Here is a 26,248-nt window from a genome sequence, read left to right on the forward strand (position 1 = left end):
CTCAAGTTAGTTCAGTATGGTATCTCTAAAGCTGAGGTATAGAACATGAAAAGAAAGCAGGATCACACATACAGAAAACAGACAAACAGACAGACAGACAGACATACAATGCTTCCCATAATTTTGTTTGAAAACAAACGATTATTGTGAACAAACTATTAGATAACTAGTTTTCCACTTATACCAAAATCTGGCACAAATGGATTTTGACATGCCATTTTCAAAAAAATGTTGCTCGGTGATCAATGTCTCATTTGAAAGCATATAAAAATTAGATTCATACTGATCATAGTTTGTTCACAATAAAAGTGTTTTGGTGTTTCTGTCTTTTAGGGAACGCACTGTAAATGAACAGACATATACAGAGTTTGTAACAGACAGATTGGTAAAGATATGTTTGACAGAGAATTAAGATATTAATCACCTGAAGATAGAGAGAGAGAGAGAGAGAGCAGACACACTTACATAGCAACAAAGAGAGAGAAAGAGAGAGAGAGAGAGAAGTAGAGAGAGAAAGAAAGAGAGAGAGAAGTAGAGAGAGAAAGAAAGAGAGAGAGAGAGAGAGAGATAGAGAAAGAGAGAGAGAGAGAGAGAGAGAGAGAGAGAGAGGGGGAGAGAGGGGTGAGGGAGATATAGATAGGCGAAGGAGAGAGAGAAAGAGAGAGGGATAGCAGTGTGGTTCAATGATAGCAGGTGAAGCACAGTTCATAGAAATATACATGCATATAGAATGCGACAGCAGTAAAATAAAGTAACACATATTAATTAAAAAATGTCTGAGATCAAAAGCCTTTCTTGTCATGTTATACATGGGGATGAATATAATATGACAAAACGTACAAGACCTACATATGATAGGTCTTATTTCAATTTGGAGAGCATTTGGAGGGCATTGTGATCAAGGTGAATAAGCATAGTAGATCAGAATTAATACCAGTAAATAATTGCAATGGATCGTTTTGAGTTTTTAAGTATGGGAACAAAAAATGCAATCGATGAGTTGATATGTGAATGACCATGTTTAGTTCCTTGCTCACCCGGCCCTAGTAACCGATGTGTACTACCTTCATCGGCTGAGCTGACATGGATACCACTAACGGCTAGCACAATCAACTGCTCAATGATGACTGCTTGCTGCTGGAGCTTGTTCAGAGCTATTGTCTCCTTCAGTTTGAGGGGTCCAAACGCACCAAGATGCTGCAAAGAGAAAAGAAATTTATTATTATTATATGGATAACGAAAGTCCTTTTAACTTTCAGGCACAGTCTGCATTATATCTTCTGAGTAGATATGGTAGATATTCATAATATCTTTCAGAATTAACGATATTTGAGGGGTTACAAATCAAGTTCCGATGAGCATTATTTTTATATAAAAATTGTCCTGCAGTAGACCGCAGATGGCAGCAGAGAGGAGATCGGTCGGGGAACCGTTTTGACGCATGCCCAGTATTTATGTGAGCTACTTACACTGAGCAGGTATTCTGTAAACATGAGATGATGAGTTAGCGTCACATCAATGGATTCACTTCCGGTAGTCAGATTCTCTTCCGACCCAGGAAGACGTTTCATACTCCCAAACGAACTATCGGCAGGAGACTCAAGAAGACGGTTCCCTCGCTGTTCATTCAGCTCCAGCATACGACTCTCCCGCTTCTCGCTAAGATCCAGAAACCGACTACTTCTCTTGACGGATGTGTTGTTGGATGGTGATGATCTGATGCTACGTAGCTCCACCTGAGGAGAGAGGTCCTCTTCTATACATGTAGAATCACTCAGACGATCTGAAGATACCCCTACACTATCCACACTGTCATAAGCATTCTTATGATTCGTCCTGGAAGTAGGAGAAATGCAATCAACATAGAGGTGTTAGAAATACATTCTGTACGCGTCTTTTCTAGCCATTTCATTTTGCTTAGCTACATAAGGCCAAATAAAAAACAAAACATGTTTAGCATCCTGCCATTTTGGGAAATAAAGGAAGGGGGAGGCCCTTCTTTTCTTCTTTTTTTTCTTGTTCAAAATGGCCACCACTTGGACTCAGGAATTGACATATGGGGTTCGTTTGGGAAAGATGCAATAGAAAATGAGGCCAAAATGATTATTATTTTTTTTTTTTTAAACTCTGAAGAAGAAAAAAACAACAACAAGCGGCCTAAAAAAAAAAAAGGGGCGGGGATGCTCCACATGATTTTTTAAATTTTTCCCAAAGGCATCATTTTGTGGATTTATGAACATCAGTTACTATCTCTTACATATTAGATCTACTAACAGCCATTTTGTCTGGTGAGAGGTAGCATCACATAATTGTACTGTACCTTTTAATAGAGACTTGTATTTAGGACTTGTGTCTAGTTACACACTCGACTAATGCAAAGCTTGCTTTCTCTTCTAAAGCCTCAAAAATTAAGAGTGATGAAAAGACACGTCGCTGTCATTCTAAATGATTTCCTTCAATTTCAGGTCAAATGTATAGATTTTGAATAAAAATACAGGAAATAAATGACATGAAGTAATACTATAGAAACAATAGCCTTAACAGTTCTGAATGGCAATATATCGGTGTGAAATTCAGTTTTCAAGTACCTGCAATAAAATGCAAACCCGGGCAGAAGGGCAATGGCCTAAAATGACATTATATACATCTATACTCACTCTTCCATACTAGCGGAATCAGTTGTTTCACTTAGACCTTCGTCTATCTCGTTCAGAAAGTCAAAACTATCCAAAGCATTCTTGACTGAAAGACTGATGGTTGACTCACGACGCTTCTTATCAAGATTCTTCTACAAACAAACCATACGAACATACAGGTGTTATGTCTCTTGGTGAATAAACAGTAGCAGACAAAAGATAACAGGTGAAACAAAGGGAAAATAGTATAATACAATCACAAGTTAAAGAGCATGCATTTTCTAACATGTGCCCAGAGTTTGTGTTTTAGGATGAAAAATATATTTTTATTGTTCATAAAAGGTTGGTATTATCAACTCAATATGCCTCAATACCTCTAATAACCCTACTCTGACCTTTGAAATTTGAGATATCTGAAGGAAAATTATGTTTTTCTTCCTAGGAGCTACAGCTTTAAGTTTCATAAAAATTTATTTACAAAATTGATATGTTGTGTATTTAAAAGTTTAGATTTGCATACTCTCGAACCCACTGAATAGGTTGTTTACATCAAGCATGCATGTACTGTACACAATGCGCAATTGATGAAAAAACAATGGAAACAATTCCATAAACAGTTCAAGAAATGTTCATATAATTTTCAAAAGGTAACGTCATATTCAGTTGCTTTATCTATCCTACTTAGGGGGGGGGGGGGGATTATATTGCCCTCCCCAAAATTGAGTGACGATGATATAACAATGCTCCTCGAGGGGTAACAGACAGCAAGATCAAATATTTTAAAATTATGATAAAATTCACTTTTGTATAGCACTTAATATTATGTTTTTAAGTGCTTTGCATTTGAATTATTATTACCCAAGTCATTGGATTCAATTGCTAATCTGCACTTGATAGTACAAATGCTCCGCTTCCTGGAGAGTATTCCGGCCAGGCATCATTTCCCAAGCGCACACTTGCCAATCTAACCATATTAACATTCTCATCCTATCGGGTACCCATTTCACACTTGGGTGGAGAGTGGCAAATGTAGACAAATGTTTTGCCAAAGGAGACTTATCCAGCAACGGGATTGAACCCATGACCTTCACATCCTCGGGCAAGTGTTCAAACCACTCGACTATGACAGCCCTACATTTATTCTGTGGATGTGCTTACCCTGAGGAATGAGTCTAGATGTGTGATCTGTTGTTCTAACGGTCTCAGTTCACTATACTGCCCCGTTAAGATCTCTAGTAAGCGCACCACGTTGTGTAACGCTTCCTCTAGTGTTAGGGTAGGTGACGACGAGAACTCTGCAGGCTTGGGTTTAGGACGCATCGGTGAGTGAGGGGTGTCAGATGAGGAGGATGTAGATGCTGTACTTAATCTCTTTTGCTAAAGAAAAAAATAAACAAGACGAAATTGATCCATGCATCCTCATTTCAATCCATTAATATCGTCTACATCATTGTCGCAATAACCATCAATTTGTAATCAATACAAACACTTCAACAAAAGACCCATAGTAAAAAAAAAATGAAAGTTCATGAAATTCCAGTGCAGAGAAAATTGGAGAGGACCTTGCAATATACTTGTATACAGTGTTGCCAATTTGTGTTTCACCGATGACAACTATGAAATGTAATAACTTTCCTACTTTCAATCAGATATTGCTCAAACTTTCACTTATGTGTTTCTCTGTTTTTTTTGCTAAATCAATACCAGCTAATTATCAGGGTTGATTTCCCCTTTGATATTTTGCTAGAGTAATGGGGTTGTCATAGACAATGAATAATGATCCTTACATGTACATTGATCATGGAATCAGTGAGGGTTCTTTCTCTCCGATGATATGAGTTCTTATTGAGCTGTTTGAGGTCATCTTCATCTACGTGGAATGGACTCCATGTTACAATGATGTTCAGTTTGATTGTACCGGTCTCATTCACATCAATCGTCAAGTTCTGCGGTTCAGCTCCGTAGAAATCTGACGTATCAAACTCCAGGTTGCCGATGGTAACGTTGGATCTAGCAATACCTCTGATCTCTGTGACCTGTGGGTTAAAGGTCGTACAACACAATGATATCATGCTTTCTTTGATACACACTTCGTGGACCTTTTGTTATGACTTGATTTATTATTATTATTAATATTTGGCAACACCTGTGCCTGGGAGGCAAAAAGTGAGCTAAATCACTATAACCCTCAGGTCTCTCCTCCCGGTATACCTTATTCTAGGTGTGCAGGTGGATCACTACACAGGAGTTTCCTCCTACTCATTACTTCAGGATGTTTATGGTCCATATTTTATTTCATTAACTTCCTTTGCATTATTCAGTAATCATTCCACTGTAAAATGTAAAATCTTTGAATTGCTAAATATATCTAATTATGATAAGATAACGATGAAAAGATTAAATGATATAGTGCAGCTACTATACAAACTTACTCTACCAAAATCTCCTTCTAGTGTTACTTTACAGACACACAACCAAAATCTTTTTAAAGACTTAATTCCAATGATCGACAATAGCTGTAATATATTCGGTAGTGACGTCGACTTCCAGTGTAATGCTTCTGTATGGTATTCCCTAATAATAAGTTGATTTGCCTTACTAAAATTGAATGGGTCTAAAACTAAAGGTGACGTAACGGTTGATTTGAATCGTACAAAGGTGTTTTCTTGAAGTTTTGTTGCAGCGATGTGGTGGTCGGAGGAGAAAAAGAGGAGAAATCTATCAAAATATTGATAACTGTGAACAGCTAGAGATATCAAATGGGGAAAAAATGGTGGCGCACAACAAAACCACATGATATTACCAGTGAATCCATAGCGCATGACAACCAATCAAAAGAAAGCATCTGATAACCAGAGCCATCTATACACAGAGTTTGGCCAACTTGGTTTTACTTATATATTTACGTATATTTTTTTGTTTTGTGCTTGCCTAACAAAGCAGTAGTCGCCATATTGTGTCCAACTCGAACCGGTTCGGCCAAACTCTGAGTATAGATGGCTCTGCTTATAACTTTATATGTCGCCCTCTATAACGCCCTCTAGCGGCTAAATAATTTCAATTACTGTTTATCCCTTGAATGAGATGAGAATGTAATTGAAGAGTGCTAATTACCTTGATTGTGAGGAAGTCTCCCACCATGGGATAAAGAACAATCTCATCACCTTCCCACGTCTGACTTAGATCCTTCTCAACCTTACACTTCGTCTTGAACTTCTGAAAGCCATACTTGAAAGTTATCTAAGGGAATAAGCACATCATATTAAAAAAAGATGATTAGATTATCATTTCAATGAAATTAAGATTTTAATGAATGAACATGACAAAATTATAACCCTTGTTTTACTAACGATAATTTTTACTAGGTCTACATTTAGAAACGCAAATAAATAAGAGGTGAGCTAATTTTCATAAGAAAATGTTTCCTTATCCAAATACAAGCATATATCTTCATCGGGCTGTCTTGATGAATTTCGAAATGCAGATGAATCAAAGATGAGCCGATTTTCATGATGAAACTATTCTTTTTCTAACTACATCGGTTCGTCTTGCAAAATTTTAGAATGCAAATGAAGAGGGGTGTCACCATATGTGGTGATAGCTTTCTGAAATTAACGTCCTGAATAATTGGAAATTGAAAATGAAACGTGGAAGAGTCAATTTACATGACAAAACCTTTCTTTATCAAACAACAATTGTAACTATGTCTGGATGTCCTGAAGAAATTTGAAACAAAAATGAAACAAAGGTGTTGCTGGTTCATAACAAATTACTTCTTGATCTAACAACAATCAATATTGATGTTACACTTTGTCTACAAGTTCTTTTTAGTATCCAATGATCAAACTGTACATCACATAACACGTCTAATCATTTTACTAAATTGCCAAACTTAACAATTATGATCCTTTCGGTTTGGGAGTGCCGTGTTCGGGGAAACTCTGTTCCGTTCGGCGGTTTGGCTACAGCACTAACTGATATTTTTTCTTTGTCAAGCTACCAAAGATGATAATAAACTCACCTCAAAGACATCTCCTCTTGTGACTCGAGCAAACCCAGCGATACCTACAATCAAAACACAACAAGACTTTCACATACATTCATTTTACAACTTTCAGGATAAACTATTTTACTTTAAATTATGTCTTGCAGGCCTTAAATTTCGTCATTTTTAGGGCAAGGCCAGTTTGGCCTCGAGTACCTCATATTTTTAAGGGCACCAAGGCCAAAATATTTTTACAAAAAGGGCATCGAGGCCAAAATATTTTACAAAAAGGGCATCGAGTATGAGGCCAAAAAAATTGATTCTACTTTTGTTAGATGTCATGTGTATTTTATGAAACTTGTGTGGGATCAATTTCCCACGACTTTTAGCACCAGCTTCTTCACAGAATGTATAGAGGTCTACGGTACATACAAACAAGGCGGCGGCCCGCAAGCCTTAGATTTAGCAGCCAGGAGCAAGGGGCAATTTTTTTTTTAAGTCGCCCTTTGCCACAGGAATTTACCAGAGCAAGGGGCAATTTTCCAAAAACAGATAGGCCCCTTATCTAATCATAAGTTCAAAGAGAGTTGTTAATTTCATAATGTGAATAGATCGAACGATCAATTTAATAACTTTTTAATCTTAACAATATGAACAGGAAAGATTGATTAAGAACATTAAACTTGCACATTAAACAGTATTCTAAAGTAACTAAAAATATTGATGAGCAAATGAATAAATAAATTGTCAATTTCACAAACATCGAAAGTCAGAAGGACTTGGCAAGTTTACCGGGCCGGGCCGGTATCCCAAATCAAAATCGCACCTCACACACAAACCTTCCGCCACTCTCTCGGTAGTAGGAGCAAATTTGAAGAAATTGTCTTTTTAACTGTTGTATAGAAAGGTCTAGATAGGCCTAACTAATGAAATAAGATGTAAAAATGTCCTTATAGACATTCGACAGCTGAAAGTGACACGCTCAGCTCAGTTGCGTAACGTGCATTCACGAAACCAAAATCGTTCCTCGCACACACACTCTCGCCACTTTTGGTGGGAAGCTGTCGGGCTGGAAGTTTGCCAGCGAAACCGATGCACCCTCGGAGACTCGCAGCGCGTAATTTTACCGGGACTCGAAACGTTCGTCTTGGGAGGCTGGCGGGGTAGCTTTTTGAAGCGAGGTCGGCTGGTGGCAAAATGAGAGTAATTACGATCGAGAACATCGTAGGTGTTCTTAACTTATTAATAAGATAATTCTAAATTCTATTTGAGATAAAATAATAAACTAGACCTACAAACAAACCTCGACAGATCTCTAATGACTATTTGAATGCTTGTTTATTTCTCCATTTGACGATTTGTTTTCTTGATCCTGGCCTTTGATTTGTACGTACGTGCGTGCGTTAACAACATGCACCATATGCATATCATGCGATCACATGAACGTACGTGCGCTAGCGCATTGCCTATATAATAACAAAGGGCGCATTTTCACGGCACTTGCGCTAAATACGAAGCTAGAAGAGAGCTCGTGGGCGGCAAACTGTTCGTGATTCGTGTATTTTTTCTGTTCTAATAATTTATGGGCGCATTTTCACGGAAAACACTTGCGCCTTGCCGTCTAGTTTTAAGCGCAATTGGTGGTTTTATGTGCGCAAATTAAAAAAAAAAAGGGCACGTCCAGTTGGAAAAAAGGCACGTCGGCCAGTTTGAAAAAAAGGGCACGGCCTTTTTGGCCGTGAATTTATCTTTTTTTGGAAGGGCACCGCGGCCAGTCATAGGGGCATCGACGGCCTGGCCGTCGATGGCCGTCGATTAATTTAAGGCCTGGTCTTGTATTTCTACACACGCATATATACTAGATGATTCTTGTGGTTTATACATAAAAAGACTGGGCATTTTTTAGGTTTTACAAATTTATGGGGGGGGGGGCATAATGGCCCCCCTGAGGTCTCAACTACAGAGCAAGCATTTCCTACACATTTAAGAAGCATTATATACAAATTTACTTTATCAGAATTGTAAAGAAAAGATAACCATTGAAAAAAGGATTAATGTTTATTATGAGATTCTCAAAACTCTTAGAAAGATGTATGGTAATCAATTATTTCTGTTTGAGATCGGGCATGGTGATGTTCTCTGAGCTTTCCAATCCAGGAACTCATAATGACTCAGGATAAGGAGGATTTATCAACTCATCAACAAACACCTTAGCTCCTCATTCGAAATAGCAATGAAAGCAAAATCAGATTCCTTCTCCCATCTTTGATGACATCCAATCTCACCTTCAATCTTCAGTACAAAGGCACCAAGATTAGCCTCCAATTCAGCCTCCATATGACATAAAGCTTGTGTGCAGTCTCGCACTCCAACCTTAGCCTCGCTCACAGGCTCCTTAGCTTTAGGTGAATTAGCATCGTGGTATGCCTTCACCATGTTGACTGCACCTGTGAATGTAGAAAGAAATGTAGAAAGAATTTAATGTTACTACATGAATCAGTGACATAAAACTAATTATAGTAACACAATCGATGATTGCCATTCTCGGCCCTGTAATATAATGCTGAGCAATTGATCGTACGATTGATATTTGTGACTGACTTGCTTTGATAGACTTTGCGCAATCAATCGCAAAATGCAATCATACTTAAAACTTGCTATTAAAGCTTTGTGTAATATGAGGCCCTGACCATTGAAACCTTACCAAAAAATATGTTACATTGCAAGACTGTAAGTTCTGTTTTATACATTATTTTATTACTATCAGATTTATCAATAGGATTTGCCAAATATTTTGCTGAACTTAAGTACATGTAAATAATGCACCAAAACAACTGATTTTATATAAATTACTGTTAGCCGTTTTCTGAACATTTCCATTCAATAAATATAAAGCATTTTTTATTCAATTGCTTATTTTGTTTCCATGTATCTTTCACATGTTTCAGGTTTGCTATTATACTTATATTTTGTAAAACAATGATAATTATTTTATCAATTGCTGTTGCACATATTAAAACATGATGATACCTGAAATAATAAGATATTTTAATAAAGTGTAAATGTTTTCTCATGTTTACCTTCCCTGACTTTTAGTTCTTTCTCATATAACTCCTGGAGTTCCTCTACCTTGGCAAGATGAAACTGAAGTTTCCTATCAAACAGAAAATAAAACACATAAACATTTGTAAACTCATAATAGAACCAATGGAAAGAACCTCTAACATAATTACAATAATGAAATTATTTCTTTTATTTCAGTAATTATAATAGTGAAACTATATCTTTTATTTAAGTAATGATAGTAATGAAAAGATGTCTTTTATAGTAGAAGAATAGAATGATACCTTTTTATACACCTAGAACAAAACATGTTTTGGTGATTGGTACAATTTAAATTCTCACTGATCCTTTTATTAATTTCCTCCTTTCTTTAAAACCAACTTTATATCATGGTAGACTTTAAAACCATTGAAAGTGAAAGGATATTACTCGTGACATTGTACACTGTAGTTTGTAGACTACATTATAAGACAGTTTACCATATATGCAAATGAGCTGCTACAAAGGTCATTATCTGGAACAAGTCACTAAAATCAAACTAAATTAAATGCAAAGAATAAACTTATTTGAAAAATTAAGCTTACCTTATATATCTTTCAGCTGCTTTAGTTTGCTGCAGTGTAAAGAGAGAGAGAGAGAGAGAGAGAGAGAGAAAAAAAAAATATCAATTTTTGTCATAAAACCCTTGTAAAATTACCAGGTTTTCAAACAGTTATGAAAATTCAAATTTATGAGAGAAAATTTCAATTATATTTCTCTTCAGAACGGTTTACTTGATTCAACCATTCTTCTATGTTATGTTACAATGCAATTCATAAAGCGACATAAACCAGGTATGAATCTCTAGAAGAAAGACAGGCCGTTGTGTATCCAAAATAATGGGTAATAAAGAGAAGTCTAAGTGGTTGAAACCTCTGTAATAAAACACTGAAAGAGTGTTTTAAAATGTGCATACATAACCCAACCAATACCAAGACAAGACTAGCAGCAGAATATATAACTCTATGAAAATGTCTAGAATAACACAGTATTTCTTGACAACTTTAAGCACAAATATTACTAAAACTACTTAGGAGATTATACACAGTAGTTGCCTCATAACAGATAGCATAGACGTTTTAACAAGAAAAGTCAAGAGGTCAAATCTTTGGAAACACTGCAATAAATTAAACACTGACGTACCGGGTAGTACAAAGTCTAAAACAACAATGACTTAACAGCTAGTATGTTGTAGACATAATATATTTGTTTACACTGACATTTTTAATGAATTTGAGGTTAACTCCAGTCCAATCAAGGAAACTAATTTCATTACTATTTTCCTGTGCATTACATTCATAACCCACATTAGATTGAGGTTTCGTTATATGGTCATTAATTTCAAACCACGTAGTGATACACAATGGCTCTACGGATATGTATCTGAAACAAAGGCACTATATCTTTTGAAAGGAACTAAGTCCTACGACGTACAATCACTGACATCAGGAAGAGGAATTCCTGTTTCCACATGTAGTTAGGGTACACCAACGACTCCAACAGGGAAGTGGTGTTCACCTTATTTTAATGTTGATTCCTACGTAAAATTTGAAGCTGAAAACCTTACCACCAACTGAGTTTTGATAAAATGTGTCCAAAGTTTATGTTTGGGGGCCATCATTATTATTATGCATTTCAGAGCAACTATTCGGGCTAAAAATGTTCGTTTGGTGTAGAAAACCCACAGAAAACCAGAAAAGCCGTAAAGTTGCTCCAAAAGGGCCAAAGGGATCAGCTACTCTAGACAGTCTAGATGACTGCTTTAAACTATTATCCGGGGTAATAGGACCATAGTAAATCTTTATTTCGGTATCAAAATACAATGATACATTGTGGGTACGGGGCTTTGATAGCCTAATATGTATCAGGTACCCAAAGTCTGATTTTAAGGGCCCAAATGTAACATCTGTCAGCATAAAACTGTAGATAAATAATATATTTCCTCTCTAAAGATATTTTTAAGTGTGTAATACTACAGGTACTTGTTCATTCAACCAATAGTATATCATTTGGGGCACCTATAGGGGTCTCAGAAGCCCTGAAGCTTTCATCAAGGCCCAATAGATATACTGTAAGTACGATAAATAGTGCATAATGATAAATGGTAGGAAAGGACCAATAATCATATGATTTGAGAGAGAGAGAGAGAGAGAGAGAGAGAGAAGGCCTGTTTTCATCAGCTTGAGTTTGCCAAATAACCCTACTTTCAGACTCTGCATATTATCCGGAAGCTCGAAATTGTGTCCTCACCAGACCAATATGCTTATCACAAAATAGCTCGGACAAGTGCAAATTAGCCCTAAATTTCCTAAATAGCTGGATATTTTGGAAAGAAGACCAAGATTTCTTGGGATATTTTCTCGACCAAATATCCAGCTAATTGCAACTGCGGGCCGATGAAGGCGCAAATTATCTAATAAATTATTCAAATTTGCAATCGGGACAGTGGGTTATTTGGCAAACTTGAGCTGATGAAGACAGGCCTAGGGAGAGAGATGGGACTAACCTTGTCTAGATTGTAATGAAATCCTTGTCTTGATTTATCTGTAGCCTTGGTCTCTTCTTGATGTTCCTTCATCACCTCTAGCTTCTCATTGCTAGCACGGATTGAATCTCTGTCAAATCAAAAGAGAAATCATTACTCTCATTGCTAATCATAATAATAATAATAATAATAATAATATGTTCATTTCTATAGCGCTCACACACAATTGGTTTCACAGTGCTTTACATGATGAGGTGGGAAAATCAGTTAATACGTATTGAATCTCTGAAAAAATCGAAAGAGAAATCATTAAACTCTCATTGCTAATAATGATAATGATAATAATATGTTCATAATTCCTATAGCGCTCTCACACAGTTGGTTTCACGGGGCGTTACATGGTGTGAAGGTTGAAGAATCATTTGATATGTATTGAATCTCTTTTACATCAAAGGAAAAATTATTACTCTCATTGCTAATAATAATAATGATAATAACATGTTTATTTATATACCGTAGCGATCTCACCCAATTGGTTTCACGAGGTGTTACATGATAAAGAGGTAGGAAAATCAAATAATATGTGTGAAAAATCATTAGTCTCACTACCAATACATGTCTGATCTCTACAATGTCAGCCATATGGTCTGGTGTAGGTGTTAATGTGTGGGGGAACAGACAAGAGCTGAGGGGAGGTTGACTGTGGAAAGCTTAAACTGCTGTGATAAATAACCAAATCAATACAAAAGAAACTACACTGACATATCTCACTTTTACTATATACTATAAAATAAGTAAAGAAAAAAAAAATTGTTAAGAATTTTTTTATTTCTATATATTTACCGGAGTCCAGTCTTCAAGGAATCAACGATGACGGCCATACGGCCTGGTCTTGGTTGTCGAGGCATTCTCAGTGTGTTGCTAGGGGGTGGTAGCATCCTTTGCTGAGTGCGACGACGATCGCGCAGCTTGCGCTGCGTTACCGGGCTGCTAAACCCACGAAGGCCCTGTAAAAACACAAATAATTTTTATCAATTAAGGATTTTTGCCAAACAAAACAAACTTACTCTTGCCTTTAACCTGATTTTACTAATTAGTATATACTGTGATGTGTATTGGTTTTCATGTAACAATGAAAGAAACCAGAAAGCTCTGACTGACCTCTGGAAAACCTAAACAGATTTTGGTTCAGAGTCAGCAGAGACAGGCTCTGCATAGGTTTGAACCAAGTATGTCCAAAAACAGAAAGCGACTGACATTTAAACAACATTTTGTTCCATTTCATTTTGCACCAGGGGAAGGTGGTGTATAGCAATGCTGGCCTATCAACAAGAGCGAGTATTGTTCATATACTACATGTAATTCATAACAGGACAAAACTCCTGACGACTGGTGGAAGAACAACTGATGATAACGACTTGCCTCTCAAATCCATCTTTGGAGTACAGTAGGTTTTTAGATGACCTCAAAGCACCACACTATACATTACAGATCAAGACAAATGTAATTGATATGGGGCTCACAGAAGCCAGCTGAGCATGTGTAGATCATTCATTACTAAATAGATGTCTATCACTCAGCTACATGTAGCTTGACTGGAGATCACAGACATAATATGAGGCCACATCATTGTCTATATCACAATCATGTACAGAATGCCACACATTAAACCGGTAACATTATAAACAGACCGTCCTTGTTTTCACGAAGTGACGGTGGTGAGGAAAATCGTAACGCAAAGTGAATGCAATTTTTTTTCACTACCGTCACTTCGTGAAAACAGCGACGAAACAGTACATGTACAATGTATATTACTCGCAAAGGAATTAACAAGACAAATCTGCTCAAATAAAAGTACATGTAACTTGAATAAAGTGCAAATAAGCTCTCCATGTATTTGGTTTTGTAATTTAAGTGAACAAATTTATCTCCATGTTGAACCTCTTTCGCAATGGCTATAACCTGTATGAATGCACTGTAATGGTATTCCTATGCGATAAGAAAGTGGTCTGATTTCTAGCTTCCTGATACCACAGAGCCGATAGATATCCCATGGCTTCTGTCTCTCACCTCATATACTAAGCCTGATTCATATCTGATCGTCTCCATTTCATGACTTGGGAAAGACTGTCACATAAATGACTCTGAAAAAATGGTGGTGAATCATACAGTGTCATGGGAGAGTTACCATGACAACAGCATGATATGTTTCATGTCTGGAATTTCCTTTGCACAGAAAATATCATTTACAGTAACCCATGAGTGGATTTGGACGAGCTGTGAGGAAAATACATGTACTTTTGGCTAATACTTTAGTCACACCGCCAGATCGACTTTAGACCGACTTCAAATCGATTGATTATTTGCCATAGATGTAATATAATATTTTCATCGGTCTGTTGTTGGTCTGGGCCCTGTCTTCAATCGCAAGTTTACATTCCCCTACCTCTTATGTATATAGTTGCAAAATACTGGAGTTTATCTTTAATATCAACTCTTTAGTCTTAATTAGACGGAGCCCTGGTTTTGGTCCTGTCGATGTTAGTAAAGTATAAGGATGATTTTATCCAGTGTCTCTAAACAGAAAGGAAAAATATTTCAACAAATCCCTCATGGAAAACATATACACTGTTAGAACAAGTATTACAATTTTTAATCAAGTTGGTTAAAATTTTAATCAACCACGGATTACCAGGTGAATCACACAATCGTTGGTTAAACTTTAACCAACAGCCTGTTGATTAAAATTTAACCTGTGGTTGATTAAAAATTTTAATCAATTATTGGTTAAAAAAATTTGCTCAATGTTGGTTAAAATGGTGTTGATTAAACTTTAACCATTTGTTGATTAAAAATTTAATCTTTTGTTGGTTATTTATGCTTTGTTCGGGGCTGATTCACATTATGTTGGTTAAACTTACATGGGCCGTTGGTTAAAATTGTAACCATTGTAGGTTAATTCTTTTTTGATTCACACGATGTTGGTTAAACTTGGTTACAGTTATAACCACTGTTGGTTAAACTTACGGGGATTTGGAGGTCTTATCCTCGTGTTTGCAGGTAAGAAATTGTTTAATATGATTATCATCAATGCTAAGATTGTAAGGAAGAAGTGAAATAAGGTTCTTGCTCAAATTAAAAACGCTTTTTGTCCCGGCCCGTAGGTTGTAGCTCAGCTCAGCCAGTAAATGTAACGGATGACCTACCCAAATTGCATGCATAAAGACGTTTCACTTTATGATGACATCTTATTTTATATTTAATTGTTTTAAACAATTAGATACAATTAGATTTAAAAAATAAGATTATTATTCATGCATGCAATTTGGGTAGGTGATCCGTAATAGGCCTACACTTCTCCTTTTGTAATTTGGTCTGCCTCCTTCACGGTTGAAGATTCTTGCAGACTGATGAGTGTGTGTGTACTGTGCTTACGAGAGAGCCAGGTGCACGGTGCAAGTGAAATGTTACTTATTGGTTGAGCTACGTACAGCCTAGGGGACACAAATCGTTTTTGATTTGAGCAAGAACCTTATTTCACTTCTTCCTTACAATCTTAGAATTGATGATGATAATATTAAAATAATTTCTTACCTGAAAACACGGAGATAAGACCGTCCGAACCCCCATTTCTCAGGTCCTCGCGACAACCTCCATTGTTAATTTTGTCGCACGCGTAAACTGCATGTACTTTGCATGTACTTTATTTGTATGTCGAGCGATCGCTAGCTACGCGCTTCGATATCGTTCCGTTGGGTCACGTGACCAGTACTTTAATCAACATTGATTAAACTTTAACCAGAAGGGGGCTATCATTACTGTCGGAATTTTTTTTTTAATCCATGCTAGGTTACAATTTTTGCCAACGACTTAGACTTAACCAACATAGGTTAAAAGGAATAATTTTGATCAACACTGTTTTTAACCAACGCAAGATTAAAAGTAAATTTTAATCAACACTACATTTTTAACCAAGGTTGAGCGTTTTTTAATCAACAATTTTTTAACCCGCAGTTTTGTAATACTTGTTTTAACAGTGTACATGTACATGTATCTACCGGTAATAAGAAATGCATGAAATTACTTAGCATATGAACCAAGTCAAGTTTGGGTAACATCTCATGATCTATTATACTTTATCAAAATGTGCATTGGGAACCCTGAAGTTTCTTGAATATGGTATCGTACTGTAATTTCATTGATGTGAATTGTATCGAAAGCATTGCAGAAATGAAACGAAAATAATTGGGTTTCTAAAAGTCAATGATCATACAATTGAAAATACAGGTCACGACTGATAATTAGACTACAGGACAAGAAACCATGATCAATGATCAGTCAGCTATTTGTTCAATATATGTTCTGCTTGGTTACATGCATGGTTAGATTTCATGCTTCTTTAGTAAAATCAACATAGTTCAATAGACCCTTTATAGAGAATAGAAATACCATTAAGTTGTATCATTTTACCACAATATAAATTAGTTCACGGTATATTATTGATATACATGTATCAACATATTTCTATAAAGACTTCTGCTTTAATACTGCAAAATGATATATATCAATCCCAAATTCTGCTTACATGTAGGTGCCAGAGGGTCCTACAATCATATTATACCCAGCTTTAGCCAAGCTACCATGATAGGGTACTCAAGCATTCAAGGAATTTTTTCCTACCAGGTACCTATTTACCACACCCGGGTGGAGAGTGGCAAATGTATATATGAATTGGTGTCTTGCCAAAGGACATTGGTGATGCAGTGGGACTTGAACCACAGTCTAGCCAAGTATCCACTAGACACTGACACCTCTACTGTTTAGTTGAGGAATAATGTCATACTAATGTTTGACTTGATTTTATAAATTTATTATAGGACATTATCTTATCTTTTATTTTATTTCATAAGAATTCATCTATAGAAATCTGTAATCTGTAAGCACAGCATTTCATAATAAATCTACATGTAAGCACTGTATCATTGTAAAATGTGGTTGTTATCCACAAATACTTCATGTTTCACTGACTTTCAAAATGTGTCAGCGCTCTATTTTGATAACAAATGACTGATCATCACAGGCTGACTATAGACCTGTATACCAGAGTAATCCGACTACCTATAGACCTGTATACCAAAGGAACCTGACCCTGCTATTGGTTGACCCTAATGGTTGGCTCATCAAACATGGTGATGTTTACTGAGTACACCATCTCAATGTTTGGTTTGGTCTAACCATCCCCTATTGAATGGTCAGACCAAGGATCTTATTCACTGCTTGGGCAAAGAACTATATTATTAGCCTGGTATTCTATTATTCATATCACATTGTTATTGTTATTGAAATTAACATGCGCATGTGCAATTTTCACAAGCCTAATTTGGCTATTTACATGCAAACCCTTTTTTCTTCATTTCTTCAAATTTTGTTGTGCATTTGTCATGTTTGTACCTGACTCTGAGTCACCTACTTGGTTTAGTATATTTACATGTAGTCTTTTCTTTTAATACTCTGTTTTCAGGATTTGTTTCTACAAATGTTTCTCCGTATATCATCTTGTTATATTGTATGTATATCATAATATATATGACATGATTTTGCTGTTTTAAATGAATTTAAAATAAAGTTTTGAATTGAATTGAAATGAAGAAAAAAAAGAAAAAAAGAAGGATGTTACTTCATGATTTTATATGTAATATCTTTCTGGTTCTCATCAGACATCACACTCTCTCTTCAACTTGGTTTGTTACCTTAGAATTTAAAAGTAGAGAATTAGTAAAAGTCACAATATGGCACTAAAAAACATGGAAGCTTACAGATGGCAATCAAATAAGTTTTACGTCAACTGCCTGTCAGTCGATGACAAAATTATCACAAATAAAAGCACTTCTCAGGATCTGGGAAATACGAGCGCTTTGCATAAGATTTAGTGATGTTCTGATGGCGTCACATCAGGGACCAATCATGCATAAGCAGACGCCGTCCTTCAACTAATGAATATATTTTCAGTGCAATTATTTCTCAATAATGAGAGTTTTATTGATTTTAAACATGAACGTATTCCACACTATTTTAAAAGGGAATATGCTGACAATTGTAATCCTTTGCATATAAATATTAAGGGCAAGGATAAATGACCGATTAAAAATGGTTTCTTTCTTATAAGGCATAATGAAGCTACAATTGATTTTTTAGATTTTTTAAATGATGCTGCATTTACTCATCAAGGCAATAGAGTGAGGCAATAGATCAAACAGTTACAATGAGGCTGGTAATAAAGTAAGAGAAATAATCATAGTGAAGAGGAGACGACCAAACATATGCATTGTTCTGGGACATCGTCTGCTTACACTAATCGGTCCCTTGAGTGACGTTACAAATCTGGCGAGCTCTTTAAGAGCGAAAGGGGGCAGTATTTACCATTTTAAGACTGATAATAATCATTACTTTGAATGTTTCCAAGCAGTGAATTTTCATTAACTTGTTCCGTCTAACCTTCCCTTACACAACGATACAAATTATAGTGTACATCAATATCTAAAATCAATGGACGTCTACTTTAATACATGTATGTATGCATTCATTAGAGCTCCATATTGAAGGATTTGACATAATCCCAGCTTGGTCGTGCTTATAAACTATTTCAAAAACAATTTTTGTTAAATGCAGGAGGCTCAGGAAAATGTGAAAGTTTGCAATCAAAAGATTCACTGCATATATATAAGTCTATAATCTTTATTTTCCGCTCTATTTAGAATACAGAAAGAATATATCACATACAAATGTTCATCGTGTTTTTGATGAAGAGAAAGTAGAAACCCAAACAACGGTTGTTTTGATGTAAAGCGGAAGTTCCATTTACTTGCAGCAAATCAATATTGATTTGTAGATAGCGTGACTCATGCCTGATTATTTAAAGTCAATACCCACCAAGGATGGTAGACTCAAAGGCATTTGATCTCACTCACAATAACAATGAAGGATTAATTAGAGAACAAAATATACATATTTACGCTGACTGTCACTCTAAATATGGTTATTGCAAATGTGTTTTTATACAACCTTGTATTAAACAAATCTATTTCATCATCAATAACTAAGAAAACGAAAGTTTATGAAATCTTCTGTATAGAGCGAAATGGAGAGGAGCTTGCAAGATACGTCAGTGTTGCAAATTTGTGTTTCGCTGTTGACAACTTCTAAAATTCATAAGTCTCTTATTTTTAATTAGATATTGATTTATCTTTCACTAATTTGTTTCACTCACTTTTCTGCTTTTATTAAAAACCAACGTACACATGTAATATCAGGGTGGACTTCCCCTTTAAGGGCCCTACAACCTACATAGAACTATACAAGTACAATATGATATTTCAATCAGTTTCTATTTCAAAATAGCAAAAGAATGGATACAACATTGAGTGTAGATTTTGAAGGGCACTTTATAGAATTGCAGCCAAAATCTTGGTATAGTGGTTTATTCAGTTGATCTTCAAAGTTGACCGATTGAGGTTACAAAGCCATGCTGAGTAAGCCACTCACACATTGATATTTATTTGAGTGCTGCATATATACTTCTGCTATTAAAACCGGAGGTAATATGACAATTTACACCATTGACTACTGAATACTTTCATTTTCACAGGAACTACCTACTTTAGGGTATTTTCTGCAATTTCCTTCTTCTTAGAAAAGCATGACATAAATTAAATAATATACTAATGAACATAACTATAAAACTACTGAAAATTGCATTTGCATACATTGAAAACCATCAATACAACACAGACAAATTGATAGCAAACCTTTCCCTAGGTATTTCTAATAGGATGGATATCTTTATTATATTAGATGTAGATGGAGTTAAAAGGAGGGTCTTTATTAGATCCAAGAGGTTGAAGACTGGGAGTTTACCAGTCATGAGCTATGTCACATTAAATTTCTGCAGATGCTATTAACAACAGTGACTGTCATGGCAAGAAACTTTCATGAAGTTAATTTCATAAAATTTAATTCAGTGTTGATTGTGATTCAATTACAAAGACTTTAGTGAATCTTAACAACTCATGAAATCATTGAATATCTTTTCTTCTTCTTCAAATTAACAGTAGTACTGATGTGTTGAAGAGAAGGTGAGGGGGGGGGGGTGTCAATATGATTTAAGAGATGAAAGGTTATATAACAAATAATTGGAGGTGAGAGTTAATAACTAGTACATGTACCGGTAGGCATAACTATAATTATTCACCGGGAGGGGGTTCAATGATTTTAGGTAAGAGTTTAAAATAAGAAGCTTTAAATAGAATACCCAGGGGGGTCAATAATTTTAGGTAAGACTAAGAGTTTATCTAGGGGGTGCATTGATTCGACTACTGGTAGATTCAGAGAGGTGCAAGTTAGATTTGAGGGTGGGGGGAGATGGGGGGGGGGTCTTAATGAGATGTGGATAGATTGAGACTGAGGTGTAGCTGACACACTGAACTAATAAAGCTGTCAGCATGGTCGCCAGGTTTCCTGTCTCTTATTACAAGCAGCTAGCCTTGATGAGAGAGAGAGAGTATCATACCACTCTATGGTGTCTTCAAATACCTTTACACTACATGTATAGCTTATAGATAGGCCTACAGTAGCTACTGTACCATAAGCCCACTCGACACTTGTAAGTGTTTATGCATTGGCATGCACTGAGCCATGACAACGTTGGAAAGTGAGGGAAGTGTTTGCGGTTCCGGATGCCCAGAAGATGAATAACTTATAAGTGTGTATCAGAATTTTTAAGAAGACAAAAAATTATAAAAAATTTAAGTTGCAGGCCACTTTCCTGAACAAGTTATATGCGCAACCCTGCACAACCCTGGTGCAACTATACATTATTCAATGATAAATCGTGCGACTGCAATGCCATTGGTGTCAACATAGCATGAAAATGCATGCATGGCGGGCTCTTGATGTCGTGAAATACATGTAACTGCTTGCCACAAAAACCCTTATAATATCAGGGGTAACAGAACAGAGGAGTAAATCCAGACTTAGTCAGGACCCTTTAAGCTAATTTGGATGAAATCAGTATCTCTCGATCCGCACTGGATGCAGACTTCCTTCTCGATATATCTTTGAGACTAACTTTAAGTCTGTATTTAGTCTGGCCTGGAAGTGGAATCTGTGTATTATCAAGTTATGATATACACACTACTTGATGCTGACCAAGAGACGTAACCCTGCGTTATCTTGCCATATTTTTAATATACTCCATAATTTTACATAATGTACTTCTGTAATATACTTTGTAATATATGAAAGTATGAAAACTTAATGTGTTGACATGGCTGTACATGTATGTGATTAGCAATCTTCGATATCTCTCCTAATGTTATTCAGTTCTGATCTTTCTTTCATTTTCTCTTTCTGTATCTACATGTGTTATTTTTTGTTTTGACTCTTCCATCATCTTTTTGGGGGTATTTGCTATAATGTCATCCTATATTTGTATACCGGTAGTTTTATTTTCTCTTTCTATCTTTATGTTCTCTGTGCCTATCGTCCTGTTTTCAAAGCTTGGTATTATCTTTTCATTTAGAACACAGATATAAAACAAATTAATTCATTAAACTCTCTACCGTATATATTGTACCACAAATGAAAAGATTATCTAAATACTTTTCTTAGAAAATCAAATTTGGCATGACTTATCAGAAATCTGGAGGTTACAACTACATGTATAACTCGTCTGTGATCTGAAGACTGCACAATGTCACTACAGTTTCAAGATCACCTTGGCAGGCTTGGGCAGTAGCTTTAACCATGACCCTCTAAATGGTCAATATTTGTATACGGTACTATATTCCTCTGTATTATGGCTACATTGGCTTGTATACAACTACATGTATACTGTTATACTGTATCTCTCTACATTGTAATAACTTTTTTGATTTAATTTGAATTCCACTTGGATTAATTCTAAAGAATAACTATTGTTTATATTTCTTTTTCCTATATGTATCATCACTTGCACGTAGGCCTAGAAATAAAGGTATAATATTTGGATCACTATCCCTTTTTCCATACTGACATGACCAAGATTTGTTGTTTTTATTTCTCCCCCTTTTTTGGAAAAATGCAAGACAATATTCTGTTTGGCAATGTAGAATAGCTTTGATTTGAGAGGTTTTATTTATGAAAAAGAATAATACACATCACAAAAATACTCATTCTTCTTGTTGACAATATTTCAACATGAAATATGCATTCATATTTTCATGCTCATGATATTTTGGCCTTATACTTCAATAATTTGGCCTTGTCAGTAATGTAGTCACTAACTGCTTTTGGCTTAATACACATTTTGGTTTAAATTAGGAAGTACATGACAGTTGTACAATGTCGGGCGAACCCTTCTTTCTATTTCATTATTTTGAAAATGACTATACATGCCAATGAAAAGAGACCACTTGGAAGGAAGAACAACAATTTCATTCACATAGATCGATCTACATGCATGTATGCGATATCCTTATTATCTTCATAGAAGAAAGAAGCAGAAAAAGATGAAATTGGACAAACTTTGAGTGTTATATTGTCAGTGTGCCTGTGTGTGTCCATGGTGATGCTATCAAATAGTACATGACCAATACAGCTTTAATATATATACTGACATCAATGACCAGTGGTTAAATTCATTCATTTCTTAAAACACATGCATGCATAGAGAACAACCTGTAAGTACACCACCACACAACACTGCACTCGATCGGCTCCTAATTGAAACCACACTTTCACCCGGCTACACAACTCACTATGCTTTCACTTACTGTGGTTCAGTAGACTGCTGCTTGAATTACATTACGATAACTCCATTAAAATCCAGTATGGTTCCCAGTCACTGTCTGGTAGTATGGTCTTCTCTTTCACTGGTCCAGTTGTTACAAATGATGAATACTCGGTAACGATGAGTATTATTCCATCTAATCTATGTGTAGTCATGTAGAAAGACACTATGCGAGAGTTGGTTCCTACAATACAGGCACTAAGTATACAACACGAAGCAACAAACACTAGCACTGTGTCTGTGTGCACTCTATATACCAGCAACACAAAGAATGGTCAATAATAGTCTAGCTTTGCAGACACTTTTGATTCTCCATTTCATGGAAGATCCTGTTTACAATTGATCTCTAGTCTATTATCCAGACCTCTAAATCCTCAGATCTGAAATGTGTTGTAGAGCTCTCTATACCCTATGCATTATGATGTACATGTATCAAAGGGATCTCTGATCCTGAATGCATTGACCTAAAGCTACTTTAATAACTATCGCATGTCATATAGACTAGAATTTCTAGATAGACGGCGCTATAGAAATGCCTATAATTAATCTGAAGGCTTTTTCCGAGTCTAAATTTTGTATAATAGAGAAAGGGTTTGGTAAAAGTTTGAATGAAATTCATCTGTCAAAAACTCCATTTATATTATAAGCCCCCCACCCCCCCCCCCCCCCCCCCCCCCCCTCCTAATCATAAATCTCCCAATGAATACTGCGCAGGTTCCAATGGTTAAGTTAACACAATAGATGACAATCGTCTTTTTAATATCTTTTCTAGCAATAATGAAGTTCTGAAATGGGGTACCACTTAATGTAAGCCCTGTTCATTTCTCTCTGAATTCATTGATGTTTGCTCTTAAAAATTACATATAAGTTATACATATCTCATTGCTATTTTACATCATAATGTCAGACATCAATAACATATGCCATTTCTGATTGCTAGGAGCTTTATAATGAATAATCTTGCCATTTTTACATCATGCAGACAAGTTATACCCTTTTCATATAAAAAAAGATTCATATCCTCTGAATGCATGTTATATATATGAGGTCTATAGTCATCTTGACGCATACATCTATTGTCTTAAAGAGAAGGTTGAGTTCTGGGAAGAGGTGAAAAATAATTTGTGAGCGTTATCATTCTTATTATGCAAGTGTGGAAGAACATCAGATAAGACATGTTCCCTGAAAAGCATGGCTCTTCAAATGCCTTTATATTCTAAATATGTCAAGTAACTCGTAAAACTCAGGGGGGGGGTGTAGGTTTTTTACGCCACGTGTTCGTGTAGTTCCATATACATCTTTCTGTGTACAGTGTTTGTAACTTTACCAAGACTTGGCCAAATTTCTTATCATTTTGATGATTCCTGAACCTTGCAATACACACAAATTCTTATATGCTAGATGATCAACCTTTTCTGGTCGATTTCACACAGTTTCCTTCACAATGCAATCACATGACCAGAACTCAACTTCATCTTTGAAGAGAAGGGTGAGTTCCGAGGGGGAAAAATAATTTGTGAGAGTTTTCATTGTATTACAGTCAAACCTGTCTATAGCGACCGCCCAAGGGAAACACAAAAAGTGGTCTCTTTGAAGACAGGTGGACTTTGTAGACAGGTTTCTTCAGTACATGTTTCAATAAGAAACCTTTTTCAAGGGAAACCAAAAATGTGGTCTTTGTAGACAGGTGGTCACTAAAGCAGGTTTGACTGTATTTAGGCATGGCTCTTTAAATGCCTTAATATTCTAAATATGGAATGAAACATCTTTAAAATCGGGACAGATTTTTATGCCACGTTTGTGTAGTCCCATATAGATCTTTATGTGTACAGTGCTTGTAACAAGACTGGCCCAAATGATGATTCCGGAACCTTGCAGTACACACCAATTATGTTAGATGATCAACCTTTTCTGATTGATTCCACAGAGTTCTTTCACAATTATGCAATCGCTTGACCCGAACTCATCTTTATCTGTAAGTCCAACGATTTACATGTGATCCTATTTTTCGTGGAAATGGCAATTGTAAGAGATACTTAGATAGGAAATCTAAACAAACATTATCTTCCTGATTTAGCTTCTAACTAATGATAAATACACCAACAACCAGAATGTTAGTGCCTGCTTGAACTCTTCTAGTCAGAACAAAGGCCTAATCAACTTCAAATTGTAGACAATTGCACCACTGCTCTGACGTCACTACGATTCTCAACCGATTTAGCTTTTCCTCTTCCAAAGGAAGCATGAGATCTCTGGGAATTTAGATTTTCTTTATAATCATATGACTACCAGTATTCAGATACTTGGTCACTTAGATTTTACATGTTTGAATGTTTGTATACAAAATATTGCAAGTTCTTCCAAAATCAGATCGTAGCCAGATCATATAGTGTGCTGTGGGCTTTAGCCTAGATACATCATATTTAAATGCATATTCAGTTTTCAAGCGTCCATGCACCCAAAACCACGAGATACACATGTATGGAAAACCATGAGATACACATGTATGGAAAAATATTGCACAGTCATCCCGATACTTCCTCACAAGAAACACTGCTTTTTCTGCTGGGTCATCATAAAAATCTTCCATACATATAATACCAAGCAATATTAGATAGCTTAGACAGATACCGAGATGTGATTGGTCCAGAGCTCGTCACGTGATATCAATTGCGAGGATCCAAATTGTTATATTTTCCTGGCCGGTCACTTTTCAGTGTTATATTTTACCGGCCGGTGAAATGAATATATTTTTAATCAGTGTATGTCGCCCTCTTGAGGACTGTATGTCACCAATGACACGGATATGATTTAGATGGGACTAAAGCAGACAATCGTTTGTGATCGATCAACGATATAAAGTCTCGATTGGATATAAATTCGACCCGCGAATTTTAAGTTCTAGATCTAGCCTACATCTTACAAGTCGCGAGCGTCTCAGTAGAATACCTCAACAACACTTCGAAATGGAGCCCCGATTTGTGTTAATGACCGAAGAGGAACTAGAACAGCTTTTGGACGATAAGGATTCTAAATCTACAAAAAATGTGTTAAAACAAGCGTTGGAAACATTCAACTGCTACTGTAGGGCAAAGTCTCTTGACTTCGAAAAAGTGGAGAAGGAATACTCCGAGCAAGAGTTATGCGATTGTCTTCGAGCATTCTACGCAGAGGTGCGGCGAGGAAATGGCGAACTTTACGCCAAGAGATCCATG

General features: G+C 36.1%; 1 protein-coding gene across 3 annotated transcripts in view; it reads right to left on the bottom strand.

Moving 5' to 3' along the window:
• LOC100887952 (serine/arginine repetitive matrix protein 2) overlaps positions 1-26,248 on the bottom strand; it is a 64,704-nt gene that overhangs the window by 13,524 nt on the left and 24,932 nt on the right. For 2 of the 3 annotated variants that reach the window (XM_030975386.1, XM_030975387.1), the window contains 12 exons: positions 13,052-13,215; positions 12,230-12,338; positions 10,269-10,297; positions 9,702-9,775; positions 8,907-9,068; positions 6,658-6,701; positions 5,751-5,876; positions 4,424-4,672; positions 3,795-4,013; positions 2,658-2,788; positions 1,470-1,836; positions 1,038-1,197 (listed from right to left, as the gene is read on the bottom strand). In XM_030975386.1, the coding sequence (XP_030831246.1) occupies positions 1,038-1,197; positions 1,470-1,836; positions 2,658-2,788; positions 3,795-4,013; positions 4,424-4,672; positions 5,751-5,876; positions 6,658-6,701; positions 8,907-9,068; positions 9,702-9,775; positions 10,269-10,297; positions 12,230-12,338; positions 13,052-13,215 (1,834 nt within the window). The remainder of the gene's footprint in view (positions 1-1,037; positions 1,198-1,469; positions 1,837-2,657; positions 2,789-3,794; positions 4,014-4,423; positions 4,673-5,750; positions 5,877-6,657; positions 6,702-8,906; positions 9,069-9,701; positions 9,776-10,268; positions 10,298-12,229; positions 12,339-13,051; positions 13,216-26,248) is intronic. The other variant, XM_030975388.1, reaches the window with a different exon arrangement.

Source organism: Strongylocentrotus purpuratus, unplaced genomic scaffold, assembly GCF_000002235.5.
Source record: "Strongylocentrotus purpuratus isolate Spur 01 unplaced genomic scaffold, Spur_5.0 spur5_scaffold_8, whole genome shotgun sequence".
Lineage (NCBI taxonomy): Eukaryota > Metazoa > Echinodermata > Echinoidea > Camarodonta > Strongylocentrotidae > Strongylocentrotus > Strongylocentrotus purpuratus.